The sequence below is a fragment of the Mobula hypostoma genome, chromosome 6 (assembly GCF_963921235.1).
Source record: "Mobula hypostoma chromosome 6, sMobHyp1.1, whole genome shotgun sequence".
NCBI lineage: Eukaryota > Metazoa > Chordata > Chondrichthyes > Myliobatiformes > Myliobatidae > Mobula > Mobula hypostoma.
In genome coordinates, this window is record NC_086102.1 from 162,233,545 (window position 1) to 162,248,406 (window position 14,862).

The window sequence follows — 14,862 nt, forward strand, 5'->3', positions numbered from 1 at the left end:
ATTAAGACTTAGATGAGTTGGAGATAAAAGGGAAATGATGTCCAGAGACTGAAGTTACTCCTGAAATACACACCTGAAAGGGCACAGAATCCCTCAGACTTTACAGATTTTATTCATATACACATAAAATGAAATGAAAGGGAAAGCATGAAGTACACAGAGTCATAGGAAATATGCTGCCAGAGAACGTGAAGAGGTTAGGGAAAAGGTAAAGTAAAAAAAATAGGATAAACGAAGTTAACTCACTTGATTTAAGAAGAAATGAAAAGTTTTCAGCAGACAGAATAAAGAGCAAGATGACATTTAGGGATATGCAGGATCATTTCACAAAATATCAAGGCAGATTTTTTTGTCCGGCAGATATCTGACCCTGTACTGAAACTGTTCTCCCATTGACTGCAACATGGCAGTGTGAATTTCCTCGAGCTTCTCAGTTTTCAGGCTGGAAATTCCAGAATTACTGCATGAAACAATAGAAAGAACTAGCTGCCAGAGAACGGTAAGTGGACCATGTCATAGAGTTACAGAGTCCATAAGACCATAAGATATAGAAGCAGGAGTAGGCCATTCAGCCCATCGAGTCTGCTCTTCCAATTCAATCATGGGCTGATCCAATTCTTCCAGTCATCCCCACTCCCCTGCCTTCTCCCGATACCCTTTGATGCCCTGACTAATCAAGAACCTATCTATCTCTGCCTTAAATACACCCAATGACTTGGCCTCCAAAGCCGCTTGTGGCAACAAATTCCACAGATTTACCACCCTCTGGTTAAAGTAATTTCTCCACATCTCTGTTCTAAATGAACATCCTTCAAACCTGAAATCATGCACTCTTGTCCTAGAATCCCCTACCACGGGAAATAACTTTGCCATTTCTAATCTGTTCAGGCCTCTTAAAATTCGGAATGTTTCTATGAAATCCCCCAACCCCCCTCATTCTCCTGAACTCCAAGGAATACAGCCCAACATACAGTAACTCTTTCATTCCTGGAATCATTCTCGTGAATCTTCTCTGAACCCTCTCCAATGTCAGTATATTCTTTCTAAAATAAGGAGCCCAAAACTGCACACAATACTCCAAGTGTGGTCTCACGAGTGCCTTATAGAGCTGCAACATCACATCCCTGCTCTTATATCCTATACCTCTAGAAATGAATGCTAACATTGTACTCATCTTCTTCACAACCGACTCAACTTGGAGGTTAACCTTTAGGGTATCTTCCACAAGGACTTCTAAGTCCCTTTGCATCTCTGCTTTTTGAATTCTCTCCCCATCTAAATAATAGTCTGTCCGTTTATTTCTTCCACCAAAGAGCATGACCATACATGTTCCAACATTGTATTTCATTTACCACCTCTTTGCCCATTCCCCTAAACTATCTAAGTCTCTCTGCAGGCTCTCTGTTTCCTCAACACAACCCGCTCCTCCACCTATCTTTGTATCATCAGCAAATTTAGCCACAAATTCATTAATCCCATAGTCCAAGTCATCGACATACATCGTAAAAAGCAATGGTCCCAACACCAACCCCTATGGAACTCCACTGGTAACTGGCAGCCAGTCGGAATAGGATCCCTTTATTCCCACTCTCTGTTTTCTGCCGATCAGCCAATGCTCCACCCACGCTAGTAACTTCCCTGTAATTCCATGGGCTCTTACCTTGCTAAGCAGCCTCACGTGCGGCACCTTGTCAAAGGCCTTCTGAAAATCCAATAACACCACATCTGCTGCATCTCCTTTGTCTACTCTGCTTGTAATTTCCTCAAAGAATTGCAGTAGGTTTGTCAGGCAGGATTTTCCTGTCTGGAATCCATGCTGACTTTGGCCTATCTTGTCATGTGCCTCCAGGTACTCCATAATCTCATCCCTAACAGTCGATTCCAACAACTTCCCAACCACTGATGTCAGGCTAACAGGTCTATAGTTTCCTTTCTGCTGCCTCCCACCCTTCTTAAATAGCGGAGTAACATTTGCAATTTTCCAGTCATCCAGTACAATGCCAGAATCTAGCAATTCTTAAAAGATCATTGTTAATGCCTCTGCAATCTCTCCAGCTACTTCCTTCAGAACCCAAGGGTGCATTCCATCAGTTCCAGGAGATTTATGCACCCTCAGACCATTAAGCTTCCTGAGCACCTTCTCAGTCGTAATTTTCACTGCACGAACTTCACTTCCCTGACACTCTTGAATCTCCAGTATATTGCAGACATCTTCCACTGTAAAGACTGATGCAAAATACGCATTCAGTTCCTCTGCTGTCTCTGCATCTCTCATTACAATATCTCCAGCATCATTTTGTATTGGCCCTATATCTACCCTCAACTCTCTTTTACCCTTTATATACTTAAAAAAAGCTTTTAGTATCATCTTTTTTGATATTAGTCGCCAGGTTCCCCTCATATTTCCTCTTTTCCTTCTGAATGACCTTCTTAGTTCCCTTCTGCAAGTTTTTAAAAGCTCCCCAGTCCTTTATCTTCCCACTAGCTCTGGCCTCCTTCTATGCCCTCCTTTTTGCTTTTACTTTGGCTCTGACTTCATCAGTCTGTGTCGCAGCATAATACAGCATCAGCCTGAGTCACAGCATAATACAGCAAGGAAACAGGCCTTTTGGCCCAACTCATTCATCCTAGCCATCCACCTAAGCTATTCCCATTTGCCTACGTTTGGCCTGAGTCTCTCTAAGTCAAAGGTTTCCAGCCTTATTTATGCCATGGACCAATACCATTAAGCAAGGGGGCTCTCGGGCCCCAGGTTGGGAAACCCTCCTCTAAATCTTTCCTGCCCATATACTTATCCAAGTGCATCTTAATATTGTTATAGTAGTCAGCTCAACTTCTTTCTCTGGCAGCTTGTTCTACATATGCACTATTCTCTGCATAAAGAAGTTGCTGCAGGGGTCTGCCTTTCAAATACTTCCCTCTCACTTTGAATCTATTCCCTCCCTCTAGGGTCCTAAGGTCTTGGCCTGAAACGTCGACAATATTCTTTTCCATAGATGCTGCTTGGCCTGCTAAATTCCTCCAGCATTTTGTGTGTGTTCCTTGGATTTCCAGCATCTGCAGATTTTCTCTTTTTCCTCTAGTATTTTATTCCTTTTTCCTGGAAACTCTAATTTAAGTTGATTGTTTTTAAATATACAGTTGGTTTAAATATTTTCATGCTTTTGTAAACTATGGTTTACAAAACTATGGTATCATAGTTTTGGATAATACAACATAGAATCAGCCCCTTTGACCCAGCTTGTTCCTGCCGATGATGGTGCCCACCAAACTAGCCCCACTGGCGTGGGAGATGAACTCCAGTGACAGGAAAATCTCAGAAATATTGGAAAAGTTACTCAGTGTTTAACAGGGATCGTAACATGGTGGGAGTGACATTAAGGACTGTATTGTTTTGTATGGGGGCAAAGCAGGTGGCAAAAGCTAAAACTAATGCAGCATTGGAATGCTGGCAGGAATGCAGGATCCAGGGTGTAATGTGAGCTGCAGGTTACAATTTAACTCTCTAATATTGACACATATTTGCTGCCTTTAATTTTGGATAATTGGTGTTCTTAGGACGCCTGGAATTTACCAGTGAAAGCGCAATGTTTGAAGTACAAAGTGGAACTGAGAAGCTGAAACAATCTAAGGGAAGATTTTCATGTAGTTCCTTCCCTGCTTGTGGGAGTGGGTTTGCTTACAATTTGTCCCTCTGCTCTGACAGCAGTTGGGATGAATTTATCACCTGGTTCTCTAATGCTGATGTGGGACCAACCAAACAGGTCACCAGACTGACAGTTTCGTCAGCAAGATAATCAAAAAGCAAGGCACAAACATGAGAAAGTCTGCAGATGCTGGGAATCCAAGGCAACACACACAAAATGCTGGAGGAACTCCACGGGTCAGGCAGCATCTGTGGAAAGGAATAACCAGCCAGTGTTTCAGGCTGAGACCCTTTATCTGGTCCCTTCAAAAGCAAGGCAATGCCGTTTGCTTTGGGTGGAGTAAGGTAGTGCCCCAGGGACAAAGTAGCATCAGCCTTGGTTTCCAATGGTGACAGTGGAAGCCCAGCTCTCATATTCAGGTATTTCCTTCTAATCTCCAAATACTCTTTTCTATATGCTGTTCCTGTGTCTTAACTTGCTGTATTCCGTCTCTGCTGTTCCTTTATTGTCACCAAGTCTAAATCCTGAAGTTCCATGCGCTGTGTGGCTAGGTACAGCTCAAACTCCATCTATAGATTTGCCAATGACACAACTATTGTTGGCAGAATTTCAGCTGGTGAGGAAGAGATGTAGAGGAGTGAAATAGATCAACTGGTTGAGTGGTGTTACAAAAGCAACCTTACTTTCAATGTCAGTAAGATCAGGGAATTGATTGCGGACCTCAGGAAAGAGAAGTCGAGGGAACACACACCAGTGCTCAGTGAGGGATAAGCAGTGGAAAGAATAAGCAGTTTCACAATCCTGGGTATCAGTATCTCAGAGGGTCTACCCTGGGCCCAACATATTGATGCAATTATAATGAAGGCATCTCATCGGCCGTATTTGATTAGAAGTTTAAGGAGTCTTGGTATGTCACCAAAGACTCTCGCAAATTGCCATAGATGTACCGTGGAGAGCATCCTAGCTGGTTGCATCACCGTCTGGTACGGAAGGGCCGCTGTACAGGATCAGAAAAAGTTGCAGTAAGTTGTAAACTCAGCCAGCTCCATCATGAGCACCAGCCTCCAGAACATCAAGGACATCTTCAAAAGGCGATGCCTGAAAACGGTGGCATCCATCATAAGGACCGCCCAGCACCTAAGACATGCCCTCCTCTCATTGCTACCATCAAGGGAAGGTACAGGAGCCTGAAGACACCCAATCAATGTTTCAGGAACAGCTTCTTCCCCTCCACCATCAGATTTCTAAGTGGAAAATGAACCCATGTGCACTACCTCACTATATTTTCTTTTTTTTTGTTCTCTTTTTGCACTACTGATTTAATTATAAATATGTATATATTTGTAGTTTATTTTTTTATTGAAGTTCATCATCAAACAAACATTTCCATATGATGTATTTCAGATACTGTACATATATATCATATAATCATATTTGTCACAAGTCTCCACGTAAGACCATATATTTTGTTTATATACCTCAAGAATGGTTGAAAAGCAATAAATATTTAATGAATATACTGCTGGTGGCTGGTAAAATGGTTATCACAGGAGAGCCCAACTTTAAATGTATGGATGGAAATTACAATGGACATTTACAAAATGGAGAAGATAACAACATCTTTTAATCATAAGTTGGAACAATTTGATTCATACTGGGAAAAATGGTTTAACTACATAACACCTCATAGGCCTGATTTTATTCTCACAAGTCAATGAATATGTTGTAAAAAAAAATCACTCCCTACTTTGTACATAGTTTTCTTCTTTTGATTATATATGTATTTCTTATTGTAATTTATAGTTATTATTATGTACGGCATTGTACTGCTGCTGCAAAACAACAAATTTCATGACATATGCCGGTGATATTAAACCTGATTCTGATCAGCACTTTGGTACTATTGTTCAAGAGATCACTGCAGCAGTATTCACGGTCACCTTCATAATCAATTAGTGATTAACATTGCAGACAAAAGCATAATAGTCCTGCACCATTTAAACTCTGCCTCGTGAATACAGGGAGGTGTGCATCAGTGAGCAGTTCCCGTGGAGTAAGAAGTGTTGGGATTTGCATCCACCTGAGGTAGTGACACTCATAACACTGTAGACATTATATCAATGCAACCTGTTATTACAACAATATATCAGCTGTGTATTTTACTCTATCCCGCTTTCTTTTCCATTGAACAATAGAAATAAATCAAAGTAACAGCCTATAGCTGACTTCATCATTCCCAGAAACATTGTCACCCTCTAAGGATTAAAATGTGTAAAGCAACAGTAGTTTCTTCTAACTCTTCTGTTGAATACAGCACTATTACCATTCTAATATTGCCTGTGCATAATACTTTTCACAAAACAAAATAAATTGTTGTATTCAGCCTGTGTCATTTAAATATTAAAATATTGTCTCTCACATATTAATTTCTCTCACATATTAAAATTCCATAAGTAAATCAATGGTCAATTTTCAATATATACAATTAATGTTTTGTTAAGGAAAACAACCAAAAACATTTGAAAGTGATAAAGTGTTAAAGCAATCGATCAGGTATATGATAGAGCACATAGAGCTACTGATCAGGTATATGATAGAACATACAGAGCTATTGATCAGATGTATAATAGAGCACGGGGAAAACAAATGTATTTTCTTTACTCAAATCTCGGAATAAGTTATTGTTTTGATAATGACATTTAACAGAACCTGGCTCCTGAGAAGTACACTGAAGTAAAATAGGGACACCAATGCATAAATTCTTTGAAAAGCTCTATAATTTATCGTTTGCTATACCACCATCTCTGTAAGTGACTTTTTAAACATCTCCCTGAAGATGTAATGGCAGTCCAAAGTATTGATCTTTTTACCTCTGGAGGATTTTCTTAAAAGCACTCCCTCTGTTAAAATGCTGTTGGTTATGTAGAACAAATGAAAGTCAATTGAAACCACAATTTTGAATTATTAAAACCCTGAAAATTCTCTCCACTTGCAGGCAGCCAACATCCCACTTGCTTCTGAACTCAATATTGATGATTTCCATTTCAATGATTTCTCCCTCGACAAGGATGCTATGATCACTGCTGCTCTCCGAATGTTTATGGAGCTTGGAATGGTGCAGAAATTTAAAATTGATTATGAGGTAATTCACCCAAATACATGTTGAATAATTTACATGATACCCTTTCTGTAGATGACAGGTGTTTGCTTATGCTATGTAGAATGTGTTAAGAGATGTTCCTGGTCCTGTCAGAAATCAAGCCTATCATTTTTGGCTTTTTTATCTGCCTTGAAGTTCCCCATATTTGTCTCTGTATCCTGCAGAGCGCTCAGCAATATTAAGCATAACCATTACTAGATAGTTATTATCTCCATTACTCCTCAGATACTGATTATTCATTTTCCTAATTGTGTGACAACCTCAGTTTTCTGTTCAAGTCTACATTTCTTTCCACGGCTGGCACCAAGTTCAGCGTTCTGCTCTTCTATAATTCAAGTGCTTTTATTCACAGTTCCACCAAGCCCAAATGGCAGGATAACAAGTCACCGTCAAGGACTCTGATCTATGAGTTGCTTTAATAGCGTCTCCTGGGTCATGCAGCCTCCTGGTGACAATCCTAACTTGCCTCCACTAAACCTTGTGCCTAAATTTTCACTCCAAAGTTATCCCCAGATCCAACCAGACCCTTGCTTCCTTCTCACTCATGTGCGGCACTTTGAAAACAAATGTGGGTGTAGTTTTGATACATGCTTATCTTGGCCAGACTTGCCTCCTCTTCACCCCTCTCAACAATATGAATACTTGTGTTGTCATATTGTTTTGTCAAGAGTGTAACTAACTGAACAATAAAAGCCATAAAGAAATTATTTTTGTCTTGCACTGAAGCATAACCCTGAGGAAGCTTATACCACCCTCCAGGTATTTGTTCAGGCAGGCATGATATTTATTCAATCCTGAAAAGCAATTTAAGTTCCAGTACCTGTCCACCATCTCCACTATTGTACACACTCAACAATTCATGCATTCAATACCTCAAGAATCATTTTCACATGTTCTCATTATCGGTCTCCTTATCTTCAGTAGAGGTTTGCTAACCAGTCACATGCATGACTGTGACCATCACTGTACTGGCTTAAGCTCAGTCCTCGTAGCCTTAACTTCCTTAGCACAACTTAGCGTGCTTCTGCTTTGACCCATCCACTTTTATAGCTCTTCCTTCTGGAAAATACTATCATCTCACTTCTACTCTCTCTCCGCTCTAAATATCTGCCAATCTCCCTGCCATGTTTTTAAGAATCTCCTCAAAATCGAACTTCTCACCCTTATATTCAGTCACCTTTTCTCATCCTTTTCTCAAATGTAGTAATACATTGCTCACCTAAGAGTGTAATTTTAAAGTTTTATTGCAAATGCAAGTTGATGTGTACGTTGTATTAACGCAGCGTATTCTACAGACTTTGTGCAGGTGGTTGCTAACCGTGCGGAAGAACTACAGAATGGTTCTGTACCACAACTGGCGACATGCGTTTAATGTGTCTCAGTGCATGTTTGCAATGCTGACTGTAAGTATTCTTAGTAACAAGATGAAGTATCTAAACAAAGTAAAATACCGTCATCCTGGTCTTTGAAACAAAATAGAGCAGTTATGGATGTAAACAGCAGGTCCGGTGGCATTTCGGAACAGAGGAACAGAGTGAACTTTTTGGACTGGTGGTCTTCATCAGAACAATTATATTTCTTCCATGTGCTCCGGTTTCCTCTCGCATCGAAAGGCGTAAATGTTAGTAGGTTAACTGGTCACAGTAAGCTGTCCTGTGAGTAGGCTAGGGCTGCTGGGCTGGAAAGAACTGTTCCATGCTGTATCTCCAAAGAAATAATTAAACAAACAAATAAATAAGTTATTCAGTTTTATGTAGGTTTTGGGTTAATTTTAACTTTGTTCACTGAGTTAAGTACGTTTTACTTTATACCACTAGAAGTTAAGAAAACACAAGAACTTTGACAGGAACTTCGCCACCTTAGTGCAGCTAAGCATAGACAGTTTGTTCTGAGTGTGATTAAGTACGTCCCTTTCTCCAGTGACAGTGCTACTATTAGAATGGAATACTGCGTTTAAAATTATTTTATGACTTTGGAAGGGATGATAAATAAGCACTTCAAAATTATAACAAGAATAAACTCATGTAAAAGCTGGCTAATCCATTAATATTGTAGAGCAGTTGTTAACTTAAGTTATTCATAAGAAGTTATACAGCAGAGAAAGGGACCTTGGATTATTTAATGAAAGAATTGCAATGTTTATGCAAATTTCTTCCCATCCTCAGAAACTAGAAATGACCAAATGTTAATGTGGAGGATAAGGATCGATATTCTGTAGCTCTCTTTAACAGAAATTTAAAAAATTACAGGTCATCAAATCACTATCATGAATGCTATGAAATCAAATCATTAATTGCTGTGAAATCTAGGTTTCCAACCGACTAAGACAAGTATCCAATTGGTAGGCATTTCAAATGATGTTGCTGTACTTTAGTCTAGTGACAAAAGTCAGATTTGTTATCTTTGATCCTCACCTGCCAGCAAGTGATTTGCATTAACAAAGCATCTTTCAAGTGCCGGAGAAAGTAACCCAAGAATAATTTTAAAGACTACAACAGCTTTTGTCCTGGTTTAGTCTGTCAGTGTCGTTGTTCGTAAAACTCAATTCCTTCTTTTGCCACTCTGAGGAACTCCCATACAGACAGTGCAATGAGAATGCACCAAAGGACTATTTTTGCACTGTTCCTCCACCCTAAGGACCCTAGAATTAGTAGCAAGAATTTCAAACTGTGCAGTAAGCCATTTTGAATTGAAATGAGTAGAAATATCTTCATTCATAAATTGGGCAGCTTTGGAATACTCCATCTGAGTAGACCATAAAGGCTGTCAGTATTTGCATTCAAAACAGAACTGGTAAATTATTGGATATTAAAATACCGAATGATATAGAGATCAGGCAGGTTATGTTTTTGAGGTAGAAGATAAGCAATAAATTTGGTAATTACAGAGAAGATTGAGGGGCCAGGTGGCCCACTCCCACTCCTGCTCTTGTTTCTTATTGTCTTGTGTGAGTACTATAACATTTAAAAAACACAAATAATAAGGACAATTTGAGCACTGAATCAAAAAAATTTTACCAAATTTAGCAGATTGTCCTAAAATGTGCATAATTTTCTAATATAAATTTGAGGGCATAGCTTACAGTCAATTGGCATAAAACTTGGGAGAAATTTTAAATAAAATATTCAATGCAGTCAGGGAGATTATGATCAAGGCCGGAAATCTGAACATCTGTTTAAAATCTGATGAAATCTGTTTATAGACAATGAATATTGAAAATACACAACTCTGGCCAACTTCAAGGTGAACAAGACAAGAAAGAGGCTGATGCTTTTGGGATTTCATTTATTTAATGGTCAAATATAGGCTAATTTAATTACGAACAAATTACTAGCTAGTGTAGTTGAAGTTCACAAACATGGAGGATTCTTGGAGAAATAATAAACACATCTTGAAGAAAGAAATATAATTGAATCAAACAGACAAGGTGAGTCCAACTACAGGAAAAATGGGGGAAAAGGGGGGCAGAGTTTCATTGCTAATCTCAGTTGAAGTGTCATAGTGTGGGGGGCACTGGGGGCGGGACCCAAATGCAAGACACAAACACTGAAGTACAAGGAACAGGACTAGTTTAGTCAAGGAAGCAAGAGAAGTGGGGAAGAAAGGACGCTGGACATGACACAGACCCTGGGCGAGACAAGGATACAGGGCCTGGGCTAGGACTTGACTAGGATAGCAGAACCAGGACAAGGAACTAGGAACTAGGAATCTGGGCTTGGACTCCAAGCCAGAGACTGGACAAGGACCCAGAATCTGGGTCTTGCCTTGGGTTCAGAACCCAGAATTAGGCAAGGGCATGACATGGTTACAGGACTGGAAGAGGCTTGAGGCTGGAGGATGGGGTCCGGAGGCTGGGGTCCTGGAGGACAGGCGAAGACGTGGTGAGGCTTGGGTTCCTGGAGGACAGGCGAAGACGTGGCGAGGCTTGGGTTCTTCAAGGCTAGGGTACTTCGAGGCTAGGGTATGGACTCTGAGCCAGAGACTGGGCAAGGACCCAGAACCTGGGACTTGACTCAGGCTCGGACTCCAGAACTAGGCGAGGACAAGATGTGGCTACAGGACGAGGAGAGGCAACAGGACTGGACATGAGACTCCTGGACAGAACAAGGGAACCCCAGCACAGGATGAGGGAACCCCAGCACCAGGCTGGGCAAGGTACTCCTGGGCTGAGCAAGACACGTGGACAAGACGAGAACACAAAGCCGTGGCTTGGACAGGACAAGGTTCTAGGATCGTGGTTAGGACTGTTCGAGACCCCGAAGCCTTGACTTGGTCGAGGGAGAGACAGGAACGCAGAGCCTTGGTCAAGGGAGAGACAGGAACATGGAACACAGAGCCAGGGCCCCTCCTTGGGTACAGGACATAGGGCCGGGACTCATTACACAGAATGCAGAATACAACAAGACAGTCCCGAACACAAAGTAGCAGCAGACAGCCGGACCTACCTAGCAAAGGCATAGACACAGACGGTTCCCAACACTAGGTAGAGGCAAATGGCCAGACCTACCTAGTGAAGGCATGGATATAGAAACAGTTCAAAACAATGATGGACAGTTCCTTATCTTGCTCCAGCAATTGAACTTGACAGCAGTGCAGGCGAGGCAAGGCTTCAGAAAAGACGAGGTGAGGTGAGGCAAGGTGAGGCTTGGCTTGGCTTGGCTTGGCTTGGCTTTGGGCAAGGCAGGGGAAGGGAAGGGGTTCAGACAGGGGGTATGGACAGGAACAATGCTGCAGCCCGAGGCTGAATCCTGAAGCTATTTATGAAGCCAGCCCAAACGAGAATTAGCTGCCTCAACAGAAACTGGGGAAAACCGGAAATCCTGGAATAAGGAACATGGCCCGGACCGTGAACCAGAATGTGATTTCACGGACCGGACCATGACATGAAGAACAGATGCAGATAAGTATCTCTGCAGCAGAAGCATTCAATAAAGAATGAGAAACATATTAGATACCATGAGGAAAATTGTACTTATTTCTCAGTTGGTGCTTTTCCCTAGACCTTTCATTCTTGGCCGGATGAAAGCACGTTTTGATGTAGGTGCTACCCAAAATATTTCTTTCAGATTCCAGCTAACAGGGAATATTTTCTCTTTATATTTCAACACAGACAACAAGTCCAAAGTGCAATATTAACTGTTAGGAATATAGTTGATTTCCAGCTGAGTGTGCAGAGGGTGTTAAGAGCAACGGGTAGAGCAGGATTCCGCAGTGTAGCCAAAGGGGCCATGAGGAATGAGAAGATTCTAAAAGAAATGGAGGAGGAGGAAAGGGAAATTGAGTGTGGATGAATAAGGAAGAGAGTGATGATGAGCAGAGGCAGTCAGTGCATACAATATGTACCCTTGGCGGCTCCAAGAAGCATAAATCAACCGACCTTCTTGGCATGAAGCACCACTCAGAATGCCACAGAGTCGGAGAGTGGTACAGCAGAGAAACAGGCCTTTCATCCCAGCTCATCCATGCCAAACCAATTTGGCCATCTAAGCTTGTCCCACTTGCCCAGAAGTGGCCCCTATACTCTTACCCTTTCCTATCAAGACACCTGTCCAAGTGCCATATAAATGCTGTTAAGGTCTCTGCCTCAACCAATTTCTCTGGCAGTTCATTCCATATACGCGCCACCATTTGTATGAAAAAGTTGTCCCTCAGTTCCTTTTTAAATCTTGTCTCACTCACCTTAAGCCCCTGCCCTCTGGATTTCAACTCCTTTCCCCTGGTAAAAGAGTGTACACATTCACCCTATCTACGTCCTTCATGACTTTATACACTCCTATAAGGTCAGCCCTCAGTCTCTACACTGCATGAGTACAAGGAACACTCTGCCCCTCCACCACTTCCCTTGCGGCCACCAGTCAACTGGCAGCTGCTGCTTTCCATTCCAACATGGTACCATCTGAACTTGGGACCCTGGACCCAAAGCTGCTCCGTATTATTCATCGAGGGTACTGCACCTTACTTCTCTGCGGGGCAGCTCCCTGCCCATGCTGCAAACGCGGTTGTAAATTTGCATAGGGAACATCACAGGACACGTTGAGTGACATGGAAGACACATTTCAAGGGAAACCACAAAGGGGTTGTTTGATATCCACAAATTAATCAGAATCAGGATTAAGTTTATTATCACTGATACATCGCGTGGAATTTGTAGTTTTGTGGCTCAGTACAATTAGTTTCCCTAAACTAAAACAAATCACAAACTAATCCCAATTAGGTTTAGTTAGTTGGGCCCTTGGCTCCCAGTGGAATCTCGGCCATCGATGACCTTCTGTCTCCATTGTCCTTGAAGCTGATGATCTGTTTGGAGTTCATCAATGTTTCTATAATCCATTGTATCCTCTGTACAGGGGATTGACCTATACAGCTTCACCAGAGCCCCGTTGGCCGACCTTACCCACTTCCACCTCTCACAGCAGGTACCTAGAGTTGGACTTTGAGAGGTCCCAGTTAGTTTTGGGATAGTTACTTTATGCCGTCTTCTGATTTCAAACCATGTCTGAGATGGCAATAGTTTATGTGCAGAGGGAGTTTAAAAAGACCAGTGGCAACTCAGGTTACAGTTACTGGTATCTCCGATGAAGTTGGAGGCTGCAGCAGTTTGTAACAGGAAATAAAGAAATGGCTGAGATAGTAATTGTATCTTTTTAATCTGTGTTGACAACAGAGAATAATATCAATGTAACCAAGGCAGTGGGAGCCCAAAGATCTAATCAGAGCAAGCAAACAAAACAAATAATTGATTTAAAGAGAGGAGAACGTACAGCTAGAATTAATGAGTCTAAAACCAAACAAGTGCCTGGAATTTAATTGCCTGCACCCCATAGTTCTGAATGAACTGACAGCAGATACAACAATTGTATAATCCCAACAGTTATTAAGTTATTGAATTGAAGTTATTTATTACTTACATTCTTCATATCCATGAGGAGTAAAAATCTTTACGTTACGTCTCCGTCTAAATGTGCAAATTATAGAAATTTATAATAAATAGTACGTACAACAGGACAGACAATGTAATATAGAAATACAATTGTGTCAGCATGAATTAATCAGTCTGATGGCCTGGTGGAAGAAGCTGTCCTGGAGCCTGTTGGTCCTGGGTTCTATGCTGTGGTACCATTTCCAGGATGGTAGCAGCTGGAACGGTTTGTGGTTGGGATGACTGGTATCCCCAATGATTTTTACACACCTGTCTTTGTAAATGTTCTGAATAGTGGGAAGTTCACACCTACAAACGTGCTGGGCTGTCCGCATCACTCTCTGCAGAGTCCTGCGATTGAGGGGAGTACAGTTCCCATACCAGGCAGTGATACAGCCAGTCAGGATGCTCTCAATTATGCCCCTGTAGAAATTTCTTAGGATTTGGGGGCCCATACCAAACTTCTTCAATCACCTGAGGTGAAGGAGGCGCTGTTGTGCTATTTTCACCACACAGCTGATATGTACAGACCACGTGAGATCATTGGTGATGTGTATGCCAAGGAACTTAAAGCTATTTACCCTTCTCAACCCCAGATCCATTAATGTCAATAGGGGCTAGCCTGTCTCCATTCCTCTTGTAGTCCACAACCAGCTCATTTGTTTAGCGACACACTGAGGGAGAGGTTGTTTTCTTGACATCACTGTGTCAGGGTGATGACCTCTTCTCTGTAGGCTGCCTTATTATTATTTGAGATTAGGCCAATTAGTGTAGTATCATCAGCAAATTTAATTAGCAGATTGGAGCTGTGGGTGGCGATAGAGTCATAGGTATACAGAGGTAAAGAAGGGGGCTTAGGACACAACCCTAAGAGGCTCCTGTGTTGAGGGTCAGAGGAGCAGAGGTGAGGGAGCCCACTCTTACCACCTGCCAGCAATCTGACAGGAAGTCCAGGATCCAGCTACACAAGACAAGCTGAAGGCCGAGGTCTTTGATCTTCTTGTCGAGCCTGCAGGGAATTATGGTGTTGAATGCTGAACTGAGGTCCAAGAACAGCATTCTCACATAAGCATCCTTCTTCTCCAGGTAGCAAGCATAACATCTCTATTAAATGGGTGGATGGAAAGCTAAACTAT

At 41.7% G+C, this 14,862-nt stretch overlaps 1 protein-coding gene across 1 annotated transcript in view; it reads left to right on the forward strand.

The window, feature by feature from the left end:
* pde11a (phosphodiesterase 11a) overlaps positions 1 to 14,862 on the forward strand; it is a 261,414-nt gene that overhangs the window by 162,105 nt on the left and 84,447 nt on the right. The window contains exons 11-12 of the mRNA XM_063050094.1: positions 6,643 to 6,789; positions 8,103 to 8,210. Coding sequence (XP_062906164.1) covers positions 6,643 to 6,789; positions 8,103 to 8,210 — 255 coding nt within the window. The remainder of the gene's footprint in view (positions 1 to 6,642; positions 6,790 to 8,102; positions 8,211 to 14,862) is intronic.